This window comes from Labrus mixtus, chromosome 12 (assembly GCF_963584025.1).
Source record: "Labrus mixtus chromosome 12, fLabMix1.1, whole genome shotgun sequence".
In the NCBI taxonomy this organism is placed as follows: domain Eukaryota; kingdom Metazoa; phylum Chordata; class Actinopteri; order Labriformes; family Labridae; genus Labrus; species Labrus mixtus.
Genome location: NC_083623.1, coordinates 3,051,503 through 3,071,881, shown reverse-complemented (window position 1 = coordinate 3,071,881; position 20,379 = coordinate 3,051,503). Strand labels below are relative to the sequence as shown.

At 43.5% G+C, this 20,379-nt stretch overlaps 2 protein-coding genes across 6 annotated transcripts in view; both read right to left on the bottom strand.

The window, feature by feature from the left end:
• Nucleotides 1-4,862: 4,862 nt before the first annotated feature.
• LOC132985357 (uncharacterized) lies at nucleotides 4,863-11,786 on the bottom strand. The gene is made up of 14 exons (XM_061052708.1): nucleotides 11,747-11,786; nucleotides 11,365-11,542; nucleotides 11,113-11,279; nucleotides 10,680-10,822; nucleotides 10,362-10,509; nucleotides 10,158-10,253; nucleotides 9,743-9,847; nucleotides 9,213-9,271; nucleotides 9,070-9,123; nucleotides 8,909-8,980; nucleotides 7,153-7,209; nucleotides 6,989-7,060; nucleotides 6,722-6,778; nucleotides 4,863-6,242 (listed from the first exon to the last, which is right to left on the bottom strand). Exons 2-14 carry the CDS (start codon nucleotides 11,466-11,468, stop codon nucleotides 5,214-5,216), a joined length of 2,163 nt encoding a protein of 720 aa, XP_060908691.1. The 5' UTR covers nucleotides 11,469-11,542; nucleotides 11,747-11,786; the 3' UTR covers nucleotides 4,863-5,213.
• A 5,483-nt stretch (nucleotides 11,787-17,269) lies between these two features.
• The window catches only part of myt1la (myelin transcription factor 1-like, a), an 81,099-nt gene continuing 77,989 nt past the window's right edge, over nucleotides 17,270-20,379 (bottom strand). For all 5 annotated transcript variants that reach the window (XM_061051530.1, XM_061051532.1, XM_061051528.1 and 2 more), the window contains one exon: nucleotides 17,270-19,171. In XM_061051530.1, the coding sequence (XP_060907513.1) occupies nucleotides 19,031-19,171 (141 nt within the window). In that variant the 3' untranslated portion in view covers nucleotides 17,270-19,030. The remainder of the gene's footprint in view (nucleotides 19,172-20,379) is intronic.

Genomic DNA, 20,379 nt, shown 5'->3' with positions numbered 1-20,379 from the left:
AAGTTTACTTTTGTTGGATGGTGATGCTGAGTGTGTGGAAGAGAGAGGGAGAGAGAGAAGAGCGAGAGAGAGAGAGAGAGGGAGAGAGAGAGAGATAGAGAGAGAAGAGTGAGAGAGAGAGATAGAGAGAGAGAGAAAGAGAGAGAAGAGTGAGAGAGAGAGATAGAGAGAGAGAGAGAGAGAGAGAGATAGAGAGAGAAGAGTGAGAGAGAGAGATAGAGAGAGAGAGAGAAGAGGGAGAGAGAGAGAGGGGGAGAGAGAAGAGTGAGAGAGAGATGGAGAGAAGAGTGAGAGAGAGAGAGAAGAGTGAGAGAGAGGGAGAGAGAAGAGTGAGAGAGAGAGAGAGAGAAGAGTGAGAGAGAGAGAAGAGGGAGAGAGAGAGAGGGGGAGAGAGAAGAGTGAGAGAGAGGAGTGGGAGAGAGAGAGAGAGAGAGAGAGAGAGCGTTTTGCCGGTGTTTGTCGTTCTAACCCACCCGTTGTGATATTTTGAAGGATTAGAGATATTCATATTTAGGGGTGTGTCTGTAGCTGATCACCAAGCCTGAGGCCAAGCACAGCGCCACACCGAGGCTAGGGGGCGCTATAGCCCCGTCACAAATCTGTCAAGCCCCAGTTAATCCCTCTCATATATGTCGGCTTTTATTTGGAAAACAAAACAAAAAGATAAAACTTAAAAAAGTAACTATGAATTCATGAAAATCGACTATTCACAGCACCCCAACATATAAGTCAAGCTCCCCCTCAGCACAGAATGCAGATTATCAGTCCTGTGTCGGAATAAAAAAACAAACTTCTCCTTTTGTTTTTGCATTTCTTCAGGCTGTTTGTCTATTCCTAGATTAGAAGCACAGACACACCTTTGTTTTTATTTTTTACATGTGAGAGGAAATAAACCATCTCCTCTTCAGGTTCTTTCCTGTTTCTATCCAGATGCAGTGACGCAGTCTGTCCACCGGGCGGTGCTGTTGTAAAGGAGAATGATTATTTTCACTCCGTATTGCAGAATAACTAAGAGAGTCGACGACCAGCCATGATAGTTTGTAAGGAGGTCTTCTCATTTCCTGACGTGGGACAGACACAGGGTTTGATGCACATCATCTATGATTCAATGTAAGACTTTTTTAAACACACACAAAGAAGAATTATTACAATATATTCACCTGGTTTCATGTGGAACTCGACAACTTTAAATCACATTTTCCCAGGTTGAATTTTTATTTAGCATATCCTGCACATCGCCTCATAATCACAGTTTGTGTCTACATAATGTTCCCTGACATCTTCATCTTCAAGCCACATTTAATTGAGCTTATATTTCCCCGTCTTCTTCTCCTCCTACGTGAATAAGTATATCCATAAAACAATTATTTAAACAAATCATATAACACTGACCAGATGTAGTGTAGGTTCAAAATATTATTCAAACATGTCTCAGTCACAATGCATATCACATTGTTTCTAGGGTTTATTTTCTGGCTTTTTATTTGGAGACAGGACAGTGCAGAGCAGAAATCAGAGAGAGAGAGAGAGAGAGAGAGAGAGAGAGAGAGAGAGAGAGAGAGAGAGAGAGAGAGAGAGAGAGAGGAATGACATGCAGGAGAGGAGCCACAGGTCAGACTCAACCTCCAGGCCACTGGCACCCAAATTTCAGACCTCGCACAAGTCAAAAAAAAATTTGACTCTGTAAGAAATGTAAAACTTTTTAAGACTTTTCAAGGACCCATGGGGACCTGGGGACTTGACGCCTAAAGGGATGCTTTTGCAATCCAGGCTTTGAATTCTGTATTTCTCTGTAATTGATTTATTTTTGGGCTTTAATGGACAGACAGGACAGTGGGTAGAGTCTTAAATCAGGGAGAGGGAGGGACGGAGAGAGAGAGAGAGAGAGAGAGAAAGAGAGGGAGAGGGGAATGACATTCAGAAAGGGAGCTACAGGTCAGATTTGAACCTGGGCTGCCCGCTTGGAGGACTACAGCATCTGTACAATGAGGCGTGCACACTAACCACTGCGCCACCAGTGACCCATTTCTCTTTCATTTTGTATCTTTTTTCATATTGTAATGATGCATGTGTGAGTTGGACTCTGGACTTTTCATTTTTTTTAAACCATCAGGACACAGATTGAGAATTAACCAGGTTTGTTCGTGCACTGGCTCCCCCAACAAGGATTTGTGCTTCCGCCCCTCTTCGCCATCCTCTACTGTACGTGCAGTCCCGGTTCGCAACTCAAGTCCCTTCAGACTGAGCTGCAGCCTCTACCACCAGTGTGTGAATGTGTAGGTGTGACCTGCAGAGTAAGAAGTCAGAACTTTAGAAGATCAAGTCTGCTTTTATTTGAAGAGTTGCGACCCTCAATCCATTGACTTTTCAGTAAAATGTAAAAATGTCCAACACGGCCAGTAGCTTTGGAAGATTTTTATTTAAACTTGTGAACAAAGGTTGCTTTACCTCAAACATTTTGTGTAAAACAGCAGCAACAGCGTATCCAAGGAAACAACATCCAATGCTGTTTCATGAAACGTACAAACTTCTTTATAAAAAATTTAAAAAAAGTTCAAAAACATAAAGACCCCGACTGAACTAGCTCTGCACGCTGGTGTCTGTTTTTTTTCAGATACAGGCCCCGGTTCCTGACAAAGTCCCGGATGTTCTGAACCGTCCTCTCGCTCAGAGCGGTCTCCTCGGCGTTCTTACACATCTCACACTCCAGCTTTGTGGCGAGGTATCCCTTTAAAATGTGTTCCTGGAAGTGTTTCAGGACAGCGCTGATTTCAGTCTGGCTCCACGCCTTCTTCTTTACCGATCTTCTGGATTTGACGGCTGACGATCAACAACAACAGAATTTCAGAGTTCAGACTGAAAAAACAAATGCTTTTATACAGCTCCCTCGTCACCATGACAACGTCTGAGAAACCTTACCTTTAGAGCTCTTTGCCCCGTCCTCGGTCGATTCCGTCTTTTTTAGTTTTCCTGGTGAAAAAACGAGGAAAAATTCAATTTCAATCCCTTCTTCATTCCCAGTTTAGTTCTTTAATTAATTACCTGCACCCCATAGTGTTCAGGGAAAGTAACACACCAAAAAGGAGAGAAATAAAATCCTTACTGTTTGAACTCTCGGCCTCATCCTCGGTCGATTGCTTCCTTTTTTTTATTGCTAAGAAAAAACAAAACAGGCAGATGTTGAAATCTTTTTTTTTCCAACATTCTGTCAAACCCCAAAATAACAACCAATGATATCAACCCCAAGATTAACAAATACCATCATACAACAATCTGACAACATTGATGGCATTCCCACACAGTACCTGCAGAGCCGGTGGTGGCAGTATGTCTGCATGCACAGACAGAGTGTCTTTGAATAATCGTCTAAAAGTTCTTAAACAGTATTTATGTTTGGTTCATATGCACACTCATTGAGCCCACGTTCAGCACATACCCATATTTGGTCCAATGGCTCCATCAGACTCTTCCTCGTCTCCCTCTCCCGAATCACTTTCGCCCAGCTCTGGATCCACTTCATCTAAAGAAAAGCACGATTGATGAACAAACACAAGTCTTTGTTGTGGACAAACAGCTTTAAAGAGGACATGTTATCCCCCTCCTCCACCTTTTCAAACAGTCCCCTCCTCCACCTTTTCAAACAGTCCCCTGTGGTCTAAATGAAACATCTGTGCTGTGCTTTGTTCAAAATATAACATGAATCAAGCACCAGAGGAGGTTTGTGACCCTGTATAAACCAGCTCTCTGAGAACGCTCCGTTTTGGTGTGTGTGTCTCTTTAAATGCAATGAGCCCCCCTGAGCTTTCCCCGTAGACATTACTCCTCTGTAGTGAGAATAAAAATGGCGGACCATACCATGGGTTGGTGATACCAGGGGATACCAGAATCCCACTGTGACATCACAAGGAGAGCACATTAGAAACAGAGCATTGATCTCTGTGTTGTAAGACTTATGCAGACCACAAACAAAGGACTGGATGGGTTTATTTCACATTTTGTGGGTCAGTAGACACTCAGGTTACCCAAATATATGTTCAAAAACACTGTACAAGTGGATTTTTCAGAATATGTCCCCTTTAAAGGATAGCGTCTGTATTTAGATCATCTTCACGTGTGGTGTTATTTGTTCATCTCAGTCTCACAGCTTTATTGGAGCTACATTTATCTTTCTCCTGGAATGAGTCGAAGCTGTAACATCACCAACACATACCTTCAAACTCGTCGGGGGACTTTTCCTGGAACCCGTTCTCCTTGGCCAGCAGAAGCTTTGCGATATTAGCGAGTTCTGTCGTCGCCTCCGGCAGCCGATAGAAGTCTCTGTCCACCCGGATGTCGCCGTCCAAAAAGTGGGCCAGTTGTTCCAGCTCCCTACTCGAGAGGTGGAGAATCTGGGACATCGTCGCCATGTGCTTGCGGAGTTGTTGAGACCTGAGGTATACGGGACGCCTCGCGCCGCACTGCTGTGCAATAACCCTGACGCACTCGCGGCCCCAGTAGTAGCCTTTGGATCGGCCGTGTGACTGTCCGAACAGGAAGGGGTTGTCCTTGTGCACGTTGCACGCCTCTCTTTTGTCCGCAAGAAGTGTCGCTGCACTAACGACCTCGGGGCTCAAAAGAACACTCAGCTTCCTCCCTCTCCTGTCCAGAATCTCGACCCTGCTGAAACACGCGGCCAGCATCCGCTTGAACGGCGAGAGGCCAGCGGACGCGTCGTCACGGAGATCGGCTCGCTCTCTATTCTGGAAAGACCCCAGCGTCATGCTCGAGACTTCTTCTGAACGATGTCTGTTGCAGATAACGATTTGAGCCAGCGTCACCTTGGCAAGTTCCGCGTACCTCTGCGGTCTTTCGTGCATTTTCAGGTTCTCCGCGGCGTCCGCTGACCTCCTCTCCAGGTACCGGTGCATCAGCTGCACATCCTTCGCGTACGGTATGGTCGCCGTTTTTATTCTCAACGTCGGTTTGCCCGAAGTAGCGGGGGGCGCAGTGAGGCCGAAGGGTCCTGTCAGCTCTTTTGCGCAGAGTCTTGTGAATTGCTTCGCTTCTTTGACCGTCTTTCCATTCCGTGCGTTCCCGGCCCCGCGGAAAATAATGGCTCCCATCTTCCGGAGCGAGAGTCCGAGCTTCAAAGCGAGACTTGGAGTGCGACACGTCTGCTTCTCTTCGTTGTAACCGGCTATTTCTTTGACGGCTTCGATGACTTTGAGGGAATTTTACGGCTTTACGGCGTCCTCAAAACTGGATATGGAATACTTTCTCCTCAGGTTCAACAGAAGCCGGCTCATTTCCTGAACCTTCTGTCTGATGTACTCGAACTTGGACGGATCGCCTCCATGCTTGTCCAAGAGAGACTGAGTCAGCAGCAGCAAGAGGAAGTCATTTCGAGCTACAGATGCCACCTCGTCTCTGCTATTCCCGAGGATCTTCAACACTGCAGGAGAAATCGGACGGGAGTATGTTGACTCCGGTTCTGGCTGAACCGTCGCCTCCGGTTCTGATCCGGTCCTTGAAGGGCATCTGGTCAAGTGGCGCCCCAGCAGCTTACGCATCAGCATGGCTTTACAATACGCACAGTGCACGTACATTTTGCTATTCAGAGCGATGTTGGATCTTTCTGGTCTTCTTCTTATCTTCACCGGTCCGGCCCGATTGATCATGGCTTCTTTGTTGTGTTCAAAGTTACCTCGGTTTCTCAACTTCTTGAACAACAGCTTCCTCTCTTTGGAGTGTTTCGGGAGCGCGAACGCTTGGGCGATGTCGGGATCTTTTTTTTCATGGTTTCTGAGGTGATGGGCTATTTTAGACTGAGGAGTCTTGCAAACGTAGGAGTAGTTTTTCTGAGTGCAGGACGATTCCATGGGGGTGAGCACAATCTCAATAGTTGCCCCTTCAGTAGAAGAAGACTTTGTTGTTGTATTTGTGGTCACAAGACTCCGGGTTTGGCTTGTGATGGATTCATGATCAGAGCCTGGTTCAGAGTCAGTTAAGGCGTCGCCATCGATCCCGAGTTCTCCAGAGTTAGTAGAATCTTCATCCTCCAGCTCGGTGCAGTTTACGGGTTGTGGCTCTGGATTTGTCCTCTCTGGAGAAGACGCTGCTGTATCGTCGGCAGGAGGTTCAGCGTCTTCATCCCAGTTGGATCTGTCACTACATGGAGCAGGGTCATGCGTGTCGTCTTCATCAAAGCTACCTCCATCCCCTCTTTGTGCAGAGTCCGGACCATGATCAGTGGATTCAACGCCCTTTTGCAGCGAAAAGAAAGAATGCATACACGTTAACCCAAGAGCACCTTTAAGAAAAAGCGAAAGACCCAGCTCGTTCATGAATACCTACTAACTTAATAATGATGGTCTCCATATTATTGATGATGATGATGGTAATGACGATGGTTTTTGTTTGATAACGACAACTTATAAGATGGTTTCTATACTGATCAATGTTGTGCTTTGCCTCTGGTCACTTCCTGTCAGCACCTGTGTGTCCAATCAGACTCAAAGCTGATCGTTTGCTCTTACTGACATTGTTCCCTTTTTTTTTTCTAGATCCTTGCTTGTGTTGTTCTTACTCTCTGATGTACGTCGCTTTGGATAAAAGAGTCTGCAGAGTGAATTGTAGAATTGTAGAGTGTTTTTCTCTTCGATCACTCAAACGTTTTAAAACAGAAACAGAAAAATTCACTCAAGTCAAACACATGACTGTGACGTCACTAAACACGACTTACCTTCTCTTCTTTCTGAGTCTCAGGGTCGGACGGTTCTTCTTTATAAAGAGCCTGAAACTGTGCAGAGGAAACATTTTGTTGGAAGTACCCAAAGGTTTACTCATGGCATGGTTAATGTAGAGACCGCCATCGTTGGGCTTCAGATAACAATGGGTGACATCACTGAGATTACGTCCATGATGTATACAGCCAATAGCTGCTACCCGACAGCCCCATAATGTCAAGAAGTAATCAAACTGTGTGAAGAGAGAATATATCCCAACTCACCTTCTCATCCTGTGGTTGGTACGGAGCTGTGCTGACATCTGTCTTCACCTCACTTGTTCCACCACAGAGTTCCTGTAGATGAAAGATGGAGGAGTTCATTAAAGGTTTTCTTTCCACTCAAGCTGGTGTCACACATGACTGTGACGTCACAAAACACGACTTACCTTCTCCTCTTTCTGAGGCTCGGGGTCGGACGGTTCTTCTTTATAAAGAGCCTGAAACTGTGCAGAGGAAACTGTGTTGTTGGAAGTTTGTGCAAAACTAAACTAAGATCTGCTTCGCTACCAGGCAAAAAGAAAATTAGAAGTCCTAGACGGGCGGTGTTGGGAAACTCCTGCAGACAAATGCTGTCAACATTTTGGTACCAAAAGGTTTACTCTGCATGGTTAATATGGAGACCACTAGTGTTGTAGTTTAGACCACACTAACCGAGACCAAGACGTACTCAAGACCAGAGTGATCCGTGGCCGAGACATACCCGAGACCAGAGTGCTCCAAGACCAAGACATACCCGAGACCAGAGTGCTCCAAGACCAAGACATACCCGAGACCAGAGTGCTCCAAGACCAAGACATACCCGAGACCAGAGTGCTCCAAGACCAAGACATACCCGAGACCAGAGTGCTCCAAGACCAAGACATACCTGAGACCAGAGTGCTCCAAGACCAAGACATACCTGAGACAAGAGTGCTCCGAGACCAAGACATACCCGAGACCAGAGTGCTCCGAGACCAAGACATACCCGAGACCAGAGTGCTCCGAGACCATGACATAACCGAGACCAGAGTGCTCTGAGACCAAGACATACCCAAGACCAGTGCTCCGAGACCAAGACATACCCAAGACCAGAGTGCTCCGAGACCATGACATAACCGAGACCAGAGTGCTCTGAGACCAAGACATACCCGAGACCAGAGTGCTCCGAGACCATGACATAACCGAGACCAGAGTGCTCTGAGACCAAGACATACCCGAGACCAGTGCTCCGAGACCAAGACATACCCAAGACCAGAGTGCTCCGAGACCATGACATAACCGAGACCAGAGTGCTCTGAGACCAAGACATACCCGAGACCAGAGTGCTCCGAGACCAAGACATACCCGAGACCAGAGTGCTCCGAGACCAAGACATACCCGAGACCAGAGTGCTCCGAGACCAAGACATACCTGAGACCAGAGTGCTCCGAGACCAAGACATATCCGAGACCAGAGTGCTCCTAGACCAAGACATACCTGAGACCAGAGTGCTCTGAGACCAAGACATATCTGAGACCAGAGTGCTCCAAGACCAAGACATACCCGAGACCAGAGTGCTCTGAGACCAAGACATACCCGAGACCAGAGTGCTCCGAGACCAAGACATACCCGAGACCAGAGTGCTCCTAGACCAAGACATACCCGAGACCAGAGTGCTCCGAGACCGAGACATACCTGAGACCAGAGTGCTCTAAGACCAAGACAAGACCAAGACCATAAATATCACAGAAAAATCCTCATCTTGTGTGAAGGGGGTGAGTCACTCAATTAACCGGGGGATAAAAACCAAACTACAAATGAATTTTAGTTTTTTGTTCTTTTTCCTTCTTATCACAGTAAGGATGTGGAAAAATAGTCTTTCAGTGGTGGTCTTGGCCGGTCTTTATTTAAAATCCAGAGTCCATCCAGTCCAAGACCGAGTAAAAATGCTTTCGATTCCAAGACGAGACCTTCAAAAGGTGGTCTCGAGACCAATAAAGGTTTCGAGTTCTGCAGCACTAGTGACTGCCATCGTTGGGCTTCAGATATGATGTCCATGTTGTCTACAGCCCAAACCTCACTGTGTAATCTAAAAGATGCCAGAGATCCCATAAAGAACAGACCAGCACTATGCCCGGACTACCAAGATGATTTAAAGTCTAACAAGAATCCCTTCAGACTCACCTCCTCATCCTGTGGCGTGTACGGAGCTGCACTGACTTCTGTCTTCGCCTCACATGTTCCACCACAGAGTTCCTGTAGATGAATGAAGGACAGGGGAAACTTATTTAAAAAGACCAAATAACATCTTTAATGTTACAAACCAAACACACATCACGACTTACCATCTCCTCTGTCTGAGGCTCAGGGTTGGACGGTTCTTCTTCTTCATAAGGAGCCTGCAGAGGAAACGTCTTCATGTAAATATAATATGTTTATAAAACATCCAGCTAAAGTGAGTGTAATGTAACAAATTAAAAACACTCACCTTTTCTTCTTGTGAGGATGTTGGCTCTCTTTCCTTTAGCTCAGGGTCAAATGGTTCTTCTGTACAGACAACATGAATAACATGTGGGGGTGAGCTGTGAGAGCCACACACATTTATTAGAGGAGACTTAGGAGGAGAACTTTATATCTGCTTAGACTGTCCTCTGGACTCTGTAGAGGAGGTGGGTGAGAGGAGGATGTTTGCCAAGCTGACATCCATCATGGACAACCCCACATGACAAGGTGGGGGCTTTGAGAAGCTCCTTCAACACCAGACTGAGAAAGATCGCTAGACCACCATATTTTTCCTCTTATTTCATTTCTGTAAAAATCTTTGTTTTATTCTTTTTGCTATTTTCTTTTTTTGCTGGTTGTAACGACTTCATTTCCCCCAACGTGGGATCAGTAAAGTTGATCTCCTTCCTCCAGTGCGCTCCACAGTCGGCTGTAGAGGTTTCCATGAACAGGAAGGTGGCGCTCTTTAACTTGAAGATGAGTAGAAGTGTTAGAGTTAACTAGAACTGCTCATACCTGTAAAGACGGTGATGAAAGTTCCCTCCAGGAAAGGTCGCTCTTCCCCCTGAATCGTTTGGTCCTCAGCATCCTGCTCAGGAGTCTCTCTCCTCTGGCTCCTCTCTGACATCATTCAGAGATAATGTAGGAGAGTTAGGAACTAAACCAAACATCGCTCATTCTACTAACAGATTTTATAAAAACATGTCAGAGCTGAGGAAGTGATGAACAGGAGATACATTTTCTATTAATGCACGTCTTCTGGAAAACTGTCCGGTCAGCTTTACCTCGAGTCAAATCACACCTGAATCAACCATTTATCGTCCACAGACAAAAGCTGAAGGGTTCTGGGATTGTCGACTCTGTACCCTTAAAACCATAATAAGAGCTAATAAACAGAAACCAGTCTTTCAAACACCTGAACTCTGTTTACCTGGCTGGTTGGACTCCTCTTCATTACTTGATGGAGGCTCCACTGGTTGCCGTGGGTTGCCACTTTGCAAGACGAGGAGAGAGGAATCCTCAGAGTCTGTGAAAGCAGAAGATACAGCATGTTATTTTATACATTTTAAAAGATGTTGTATGATCACAAACTCTTCAGGAAACTTAAAAGAAATGGTTAAATTAAGTTTGTTACCTTTGTGCGGCGCTGACCTTTTACTTCGGCTTTCCTCCACGGTTAAGAAGCGGCCGCTCTCCTCTGCCATCGAGTCTCCAACCCTGATGTCACAGGTCAGCACCTGGATGGGACCCTTCCTCCCTTTCAAATGCAACTGGATGGAATCCTGAGGTAATCCACACACACACACACACACACACACACACACACACACACACACACAACCTGAGTCACCCTGATGATGGTCTCTTGTCCTCATAGGGTTGTATTGACATTGTTACTTTGACACACCCGATCCTCCTCACATCTGTTTTCCGTCTGGTTTGACTGGTTTACCTCAGTGGGAGCAGGAATCTTTAAACTGGTTCCATCTGGAGCTTTGAGGACCATCACCTCCTGCTGCCAGAACGCTTCGATCCTGCAGAGGTCCCCCGGGGTCACGTAGGCCAAAGTGCAGGGGAATGTTAAAGAAACCAGCACTTACACATTATTAGAACAATTGTATCATTTTGAATCCTGTTTTAGTTCTGTTTTCTGTTCGAGGGCATTGTGCTGTACCTACAGTCTTTAAAATGTACTATGGGAGGTACGGTCTGGACTAGTGGATGTTGTTCAATCAAATATGGGGTTTCACTGTTTTGCAGCTCGTCACATTTGGTTTTAAACACATTTTACAGGCTGTCCCGATCTTTAGGTCTCACAAACAGCACATCACAGAAACACTCCCTGACTTGGTGACCAGCGGTCTCTTTGCTCCTCTGAGCTCAGCCTGATGTTAAAGGATATGCAGCGTTATCTTCGTCGTCCGTCAGGTCAAAGAGCTGCTCGGAGCAGCTTCTGATGAGGCGGTCCAGATTCTCCTCCGTCGCCTTCAGGTTCTCCACCTCTGCCTGAAAGTGCTGCTGGTTCAAAGAGCTGGAGCTCAGCCCGCGCCCTCTGTGGAGGTCAAATCATCCTCAGTGACTAACAAACCAACATGCAGACGTCCACTGGTTCCACATCGTCTCATGTGTTCACTCACATCCACCTGATCCTGTTCCTCGGCATCTTCTCGACGAGGTTGTTGCCTTGCAGGACGCAGGTGATTTCCCACACTCGAAAGCTGCAGGTCTCCAGGGTCAGCATGGTTCGATTGAGGTCCAGGATCCCGTCCGGCGCCGCCCGCAGCAGCTCGAGGATTTGCTTAGCCAGAGGTTTGCCTGAGTCCAACACAGCAGCACCCAGGAAGTCACGACAGGAAGACACACATGGACATGTAGTAACGCTCAGAGACCTTCAGAGGGCTCCAAAGCATACCAAAACAAATTCTCTACACGTTGTTGCTTTGAATGGCCTGGCTACTGTTCACATAAATAGTTTTGCATTGGCCAATCATCGGAGTTTGTTTGACTGTAAAAATTCACCAGGTCTGACTCTCTCCTTCTGACTCGGGCTTTTCCCGGAGCTGGGAAGAAGAAGAAGAAGAAGAAGAAGAAGAAGAAAATACATCACCTGCCGGGGTCACATAAAAAGAACTCTTTACAAGAAAAGATAAGGGTGCAGTAATTAAACTCAAACTGATGTTGCGTCATATGTTAGAGAAATAAAAAAAGAAAGTTGTGTTCACCTCGGGTTCTTCGGGGTCTCTGAAGTCTTCTTTGTATCTGGATCCTGGAAAACAGGAAGTGAAGAAGACCGGGTTAAATGATGCGTTCAATTTACGTCCGAAGTCAGATATCTGAGCTGGTAATGACGTCATACCCGCCGAAACCGCGTCCCAGTAACGAGTTGGAAACCAGTTGGACAGGCAGTACCCTTGATTTGTTAGCTTTGAGGCAATAACACCACAATATGTGATAGGGTCCAAAAATATTTATCATTTCACAGTCTAACTTTTAATTTTCTGCTTAAAGGAGCAACTCTGACCCCTAGTGTTCAAAATGGGTACTGCAGTCTAAATTCAAAACATTGTAGAGAGCTGTCTCCCCCCCCCCTCCTCTCTAGAGTCGATGCTCATGCAGGTCACCATGTGGTGGACTCTGAAGCTTCAGTGTTTATCCAGCTCTGCATGGGTCTGTAAACCTTTCTGTGTTCTAACCTCTCTCCATTTTTCAAAAGCATCTCCAATATTGATCCTAGTTTGAGCACGTTTCTGCTCGTGGAGCTTATTAGAAACATGCAGAGGCTTTTTAGGTCGGGTACAATCACTTCTATCTGAACCACTTCTCTTACCCGCTTCCATCGCTGTAACACCTGTTGACCTGATAACTGCTCTCATATCTGGCAAACTGAGGGGCGTCCAAAACGGCTGTGGGGGGGGAGTTGCCTTAAAAGCGTCTACCTTCTCTGGTCCAAACAAATCCAGAGCATTCAGGAGCAGAATCTAAAGTTAGAAGGAGGACATACTGGCTGCTGCATGTTTCCTTAATGTCTGATCATATAGTAAGATCACTTCATCATTTCACTCACTACACATCTCACTGATTGGACCTTTAAAGAATCATTTAATCAAGAGAGGACATAGGGAAAAGCGGAAACCGAGAAGTGTGAGGAAATCAAACTTGTTTCATGATATATCGTATGTCTTTGTTCTACTTTGTAATGCAACACCTCTTAGACTTTTGTTAACTGACAGTATAAATCTTAAAAGTGACCCAAACAAAGCAGTTTGTAGTTTCTGAAAGGGAACTCTCTGACCCTGGTTTTCAACATGTGGTTTCAGTGGACAGCACTTGAGTCTTGTTGCATCAATAATGAGTCTCCAGCGGTCATTTGTGTTGCAAAAAAAGCACCCACCCCTCATCTCATTTACATTTGAAAAGGTGTAATCACTTTCACCTGGTGGGAGGGAGCATTGTTCTCCAAGATGTCTGTGTAGGTTCTCAGTCATCCAGGTTACATTTGAAGCTTGATCCAAAGACATCTGGACCCGGGCTGAAGATCTTGTCCAGTTGCCTTTCGGATCAAGTTTCAAAAATGTTCTCCAAAGTTCTCAAAGGTGCTACTGTAGATGACATCACCTGAGGGGGCGGGCCTTAATGTTCAAACTACCTAACTCGTATTAGACTTCCTTCACAGTACAAATATGCTTAACTACACAAAGATGGATAAATCAAACCTGAGTTGGGGGATTGATGGCAGGAGGTGGATCCACTGCAGGAAGTCTTGGAAAAGGAAAAGAAATCCCGCCTTCATAAACATTATCATAGCCTTCAGTCTGCCACTCATCCTCCTCCTCATCCTCCTCCTCTTCAGACGACCGCCCAGGAGCTGATCATGTCCATCGGTCCGTCCAGGCAGGGGGGCATGATGGGGATGGCGTCGCTGTTGACCCCAACAGCGGAGATGTCCTGCGGCAGGAAGTGGTCTTCACAGATAAAATGCTGGTCTGGGGAGTCCAGCTTGTCCATCTCTCTCAGTGCCGCAAGCCATACCTGTCCACAGTTAGCAGTGTTTATATTTTCTGACTGACACGCTGAAGACTTGAACATAACCCTAACCTGAAGCCATCTGTTTTCTACAGCCTGCAGCACATCTCATTTAAAGTATAAAACAAGGAGGCTAATTCCGGGGAGAAGATCCTAACTTTTTTTAAAGCATTTTTTTTTTATTGCAGAAGAATTGTTTGCAAAATGTTAAATCAAATTTGCATTGTTCTTTATAGTTTCTAATTTTGTTTTCACTTTCTTGCAGCTATGACTTGAATGCATCTTGCAGGACAATTCAAAAAACATTTTCTACACTGCAGTATTTTGCATTAAACCCTCAATTTCCTACACTTCAGAGTGAAACACTGTTTGCAGGCTCATGAAAATGCATCTTCTTCAGAGTTTACAGAACAATTCGGACACTTTTTGAAGCGTTTTTTTTTTTTTTTAAATCAAGAAACCCCTTTGTTTCAGTTGAACTGGTCCGTACCTTGACTCGCTTCGGGTCACTGGGGAAGCTGAAGAACTTCTTTGGCGGTCTGTTGAGGATCCCCGGGTTTCCCCTACCTTTCCCAGAACGGTTCTCACAACCGGAAACAACACACCAAACCATGCTGACCTCCAAACAGGGCTGAGGGAAGACCCGAGCCCTGATTACACACGTTATTATGAATCAGAAAACCACCGCCGAAACGCACATGCCCGGTTTGTTTACAGTCCGTGGATATCACGTGGAGTCTCAGAGCGGAAAGGGGCGTGTCTTAAACCGGAAATAAAAACAAAGGGCTCGAAGAGTGAAACTGAAAGCTCCTTTGGCGCCATTTTGGCGCCCTCTACCGTCGTCATTGTTTAGTCTTTTGTTCTCTGAAAATGACGCTGAGCACCGAGAGCACAATGAAAAATTAAACACATTTAATCTCAGTTTAATCATCCATATTTTAATTTATATAACAAACAAAAAACAACACTAATAGAAACCTAAAAGGGCAAAACTATCTACTAACTTTCAGAGATGACCCTCTCTAATCTGCCTCTGATTGGTTAGTTCATACAGACTATGCAAGAGTAGTCTTACATGTCACAGTTTATAACAGAGGCCGTTTATAGTCTGCTGAACAGGTCGCTTAAAAAAACATTTGGGGGCCCCACTACAGTACCGATTGTACCCCATCTCTCGCCCACACACAGCTGGGATCGGCTCCAGCCCCCTGTGACCCCCGTAAGCGATCATCTGTATCAGATAATGAATATTTAGATACCACTTTGAATTGGACACAAGAACAGCTCTTAAGCAGTGTTGCAACACAAGATTTATTCAGAGCAAGAGATGCCAACACCAGCATGATAAAAATTGTACAAACTTCACAAGTCAAATTAAAAGTATCACGTAGCAACCCGTGACCTGAAACATACAGCAAAAATACCAACAAAAACCCATGCCATGTGGTAAGAAAACTGTTGCTGAAAGTCTGCGAGAAACAGAGAAAAAGGGGTAAAAGGAGAGAAAAAAATGAATGTTGTATAAAAACCCCTTCTCAATGCACCGCTGAAAAGTAACTAACATTTTCATAAACGGATGATTTCACAAATATTTATATGGATTTATTTTGCATTCTAGCATGTCACATGTTAGTGTTGAGATTCTCTATGTAAATAGTTACAGTTTAGCTTTTACATCTCATATTACAATATCTAGTCTATTGACTTTCTTTAAGTGGCAGAATTGTGCTTTTACTCCCATTTCCTTTGTTATCAGTAAGAATAACTGACTTGGTTAAGAAAACAAAATACAAGCTGTCAGTCTATCTAAAGCGGTATCAAGCTGTCAGGAAGCTGCAGACACAAAGCTGTGGACAGAGATGTAAAGTCAGGGGATGAGGCTTTGCAGTGAAAGTCCAAAAAAGAAACATCTTTAAAGGAAAACTCCCCCCGTTTGGCAGTGAGGCCATTGCTTTTTCTATGTGGAAACTTGACTTAGCTGAGAAAAGTTCCAGTCATCACAAAAGAAAAGAGACAAAATCAAACATAACACAGGTAAAATCATGCTTTGGTGGTGAGTCTCAAAAAGTGACCAATCAAATGTCTGTAATTCGATTAAACTTGGTTTAACTCTAGATCGTTTCCAGAAGGGTTTGTTCTCCGAGTCTGGATAACCCATCCACCTCAGGGAGTATGTTTACCTCTGTCTGAACACTTGGTTTTAAAAATGTTCTCAGAAACTCAAAAATGTTTGATCCCTTAATTCAGATCAAATTAATTCTGTAAAATTAACTTTTTTAAACATCTGAATTAGTCTGGAAAAAGTCTTCAGTTTCAGTTCCAATGTACGTCCAAACATTTGACTTTCCACTGGCAGCTAGGCTAGTTAGCTTATATCCTATTTATCTGGCTAGCATAGTAGGCTAAACATAGATTTGGCATGATGTGATTTTGTTTACCGATCGTACCTAATGTTAACTTTCCTGCTGTATCTGTTGTTGCGCCATATTCTTTAACCTTTGAACCTTCCAACCGGGAATCCAACATTAACTTACTGACACACTAGCCAAGGTGGACGGTAGATGAAAAGTATCCACCGGCCAAAATAAATAAATTAATTGGATACAGAGTTTGTGGTGACAGAAAGATGTTTTGCCTGTTTTGTAAAACTAATTTGAGTCAGATTACTCAGCTTTTGCTTTTCATGTGGACTCTCAAACTTTTAAAGTATCCAGCATCTCGGAGGTCTGCAAATAACTCCATCCAGAACTGAGACCTTTAGAAAAGAATATTAACTTATGTGTATACATATATTAATAACATACAAATTAGAAATTAATTCAAATTTAATTATCTGCAAAGTCTTTCTGCCAAAACAAACAAATTGACCCCTCACTCAATCACTTGCTGCATTTGGTACATTCCCTTTCCGTCAAGAATCTGTCGTTTGTAAATTTCTTTAGGGGACTGGTAAAAGTGTTTCACATCTTATAAATGTGTTCTGTCCTTGGTAAACGTGTTTTGGTTTTGTTATTTTGTTTTATATAAAATGTAAAAATGTTTTTCACAATTTAAATTTGTCTCAAATTTTGTAAAAGTGTTTCACACTTTGTTATTTTTGCTTTGCACTTCCCAGCCACCATAGAAGTCCGGCCAGTCTGATTCCGAGACAAGAACAAGTAAAAATAAACTTTTGATTCTGAGACTGGGCCGAGACCTTCAAAAAGTAGTCTCTAGACCGGTCTTGGTACTACAACACTAGTATGTAGTATGTAGTTTTGTTGGAGTATGTACTAGGCAGCACATTAGATTGGTTTTGGACACATCCTTAGAGGTCTATCCCCACATGGCTTGTTGGTAGCTTAGAGACGTGTTGCCCCAACCTACAGATATCTGGGACAAGGGGAGTGGATTTAGGGCAGGCAGGCAGTGGAATTTGAGTTCACACTTAAAGGGCACTTCCAAATGTTCTGATTGTTCGCGACATAACATCACTGGGAAAAATTCAAACGTGTTTAAAATGTAAAGATAATTTTGAAAGACAGAAAGCTATCTTAGGGTTGTTTTTCATTCTGTTTGTAATGACTTTAAAAATGTACTGGATTGAAAGAGGTGAACAAAGTTATGGAGTCCAGAGGGGGAGTTTTCCTTCAAATAAAAGAATCACCTCTTTGACATTTGCTCCGAGTTGCTTTCAAACAGGAATCACCAGCACAAAGTCTTGTCGAAGTCACAGTTTCCACAAACTCGCTGTACAGTTTTTGCTTCATTCACCACGTGTAATACTTTTGACAAACTCCAATAAAGTGCATGCATGATCGACGGTGTTCAGAAAAAACAAACCCCACCACCAGTGCTGTGATTTTTCAAACTGAATGTCATCATAAGGCCGATTCAGATCAAAATACTCAAGTCGGTTTAAAATTCAGTGCACAGACAACGCGTTTTTTCTTTTTTCTCGACTGCTGGCTCAGGTTTTTCATTCATCTTTTTCAATAACAATCAAAGATAATTAAAAAAAGAAAAGTGCTGCTTGGTCATCATGTCGTCTGGCATCATGTCCCATTGTGGCTCAGACAATTCGATGCATGATTGGAAAGACGTTTTTTCTTTTTTTTATTCTCAAACAGGACGAGTGCAATATACAATGACGTATGGGGGACGTTTGACCCTGTAAGTCCAGAGGAGCCATCAGCCTTTTAAGAAAGAAAAAAAAATCATATCTACAAATCCTTTCCGCCTGTCAAGTGCCTCTTAATCGACAATAAAAACATCAAAACATGGAAACAAAGGTGTCCCTGTGCAAAGACGAACATGACAGAACCAAAGTCCTTTCACCCGCGTCAGATTCCTAACACATGATTGTAGTAAAAGGTTTATACAAAACGCAATACATTTATAGTTAGTAAAAAGAGCTATCGGTTCTTTGCTAGTTTTGTTCATAAGAAATTGCATATACCCAAATATGTTTCATATAGATTGCATCCCATATCTAAACAAACAATTTTATATCATAATACCAATATTGCTGACACTTTTCCTATTAGCTAGTCGAGATTAACCATTAAAAGAACTTAGAAATGGCAGATTGTCTCCTACGTTTTCAGTAGCCATTGGTCTTTCTGCTTTGTTTTTTTTCATACGAAACAAAGTAAAGCGACACGAAAAAAGAAAAAAAAGGGGACGATGGAATTTGCACCAGTTAAGTTTCCGTGTCATGATGTTTGAAATCTTCTTGCGTATTATAGCATTGGTTCATTCTCATCATTTGAGTTTTTTTTTTTTTTTAAAGATTTACAGAAAAAGAGTGGCGACGTGGTCCACTTTTTTAAACGTTACAAAAAGAATGAATGACTTCACATCCAGCGTTACAGCCCGTGAGAAAAATGATTGCTCTTCACGTTACCTTCGCCCGCCGCCGCCGCTCTGCTCCCCGTTAAACCCGTGACGCCCAGTTTTATGTTACGTTAATCAAAAAAAACGATTCAAGCTTACAATAAATAAATAAATACATACATATACACGAGAATGTGCATACATTAGCAGCTATAAACAGTACATCACATTATGTAAGATCATATGAAAATGTACAAAACGTGAATGTTCATTTAAATTTTTTTTTCAAAGCAAGGCAACAACAATAAAATTAAAAAAGATACCCATGGAGTCGCGAGCGAATAACAGCAGACAAAACAAAAAAAGTGGTAGATTACAGCAGCAAATAACAACCATTTCCCCCTCTTTTTGACTTTGATTTGTTGTTTTTGCTTTGCATTTGTTTATTTTGGCCTCGAGTCACGGCTACACCTGGATACCCTGAACGGCCTGTTTGATGTTCTCCAGCAGCGCCTTGTTCTCCGGGCTCTGGAACTGGTCCTGGTGAGTGTACATGTCCGTCAGCGTACTCACATACGAGTCAAAGTTCTGTTCGTTCATTGGCTCCTGTGAGGGGGAAAAACAAACCCATGAAGACACACATAGTCAGAGGTTTTAAAAAAGAGCAAATAACGATCATATTGTCTGTAAAACATTGCGGGGGGGAAAGGTTTGGAAAACAGGCGGGCAGCAAGGGAGGAAAGGAACACCATCAGGCTCAGAGGAGAACACCTTTTCTAGTACATTCAAATTCATGATTAACATCTTTACTTCAGCCTGTGACGGTCTACACACAATGCAACTTTCAAACATGCAAAAATCAGGAAAGGGATGGTTAGCTTGTGGATGGATGAAATGTTAATGTGCAGCATATGGACACAAAAGTTGGACTTTAAAGACTAAAGCGACCTGAAAGTAGTTCCATTTATTTATTTTTTTATTTTTTTTAATATTTCTAAGCCTTGTTGGTTTAAAAAGTTTTACAGAAGCAGATATGTTAGCCTATAAATTAAGTGTATAAGACACACTTTGAAAACGTCTTTTATTCATCTAAAAAGTGGGCCAATGTACGACGCAGTATTAGGGCCACATTAAAGGGGAGGGGGAATCTAAAATTTCAAGATTAAAGTCGTAAATATACGAGAATAAAGATGTTAATTTACTATATTAAATTAGTAAATTGGTTTAAAGTAATTATAAATTATAAATTATTATTCTGAAAGGTTGTTTCAGAAGAGCATCCATCCCTTCTGTGTGAAAATCATGAAAGGAGAATCCTCAAAGGTTTGAGCTATCGTACTGTGGCTAGCAGGATTACAAACTCCTCAAGTAGAAACTAGAGGGTACTCGATAGAGCCGCACAGAAACTGTACGCTGCAGACTTTACTGTACGCTGCAGATTTTACTGTACGCTGCAGACTTTACTGAACGCGATGGAAATCGTCATGCAGGAAGAGCGCTAAATCCTTTTTTTCCCCCTCTGGCAGACCTTCAAAACAGACTATGTATTCTATCTTGTATTCTGGCATCTATGGTAATTCAGTTTTTACTGCAAGGTTTGGTTTATTTGGTTTTCTGAACCAGCACAAAAAGTTTTGCATGTGGCGTACCCCAAGGCTCATTTTGGGCCCACTTCTTTTTAGCTTCTTTGCCCTTTTCAGGCCAGTTTTCTTATAAATAGAACCACAGATGGACTCATTTTATCTTAAAAACCAAATAAATCTTTCACCTTTCCTGTAGTTGAGTCTACGTTTGGTCCTGTGCCATCATTTTAT

Coding starts and splice junctions, on each gene's coding strand:
- LOC132985357 (XM_061052708.1), bottom strand. CDS start 11,468: ATGCTGACCCTGGAGACCTGCAGCTTTCGAGTGTGGGAAATCACCTGC. Junction 10,254..10,361: donor AAGGTCAGCGCCGCACAAAG/GTAACAAACTTA, acceptor CTGCTTTCACAG/ACTCTGAGGATTCCTCTCTC. Junction 8,981..9,069: donor AGCCTCAGACAGAGGAGATG/GTAAGTCGTGAT, acceptor ATTCATCTACAG/GAACTCTGTGGTGGAACATG.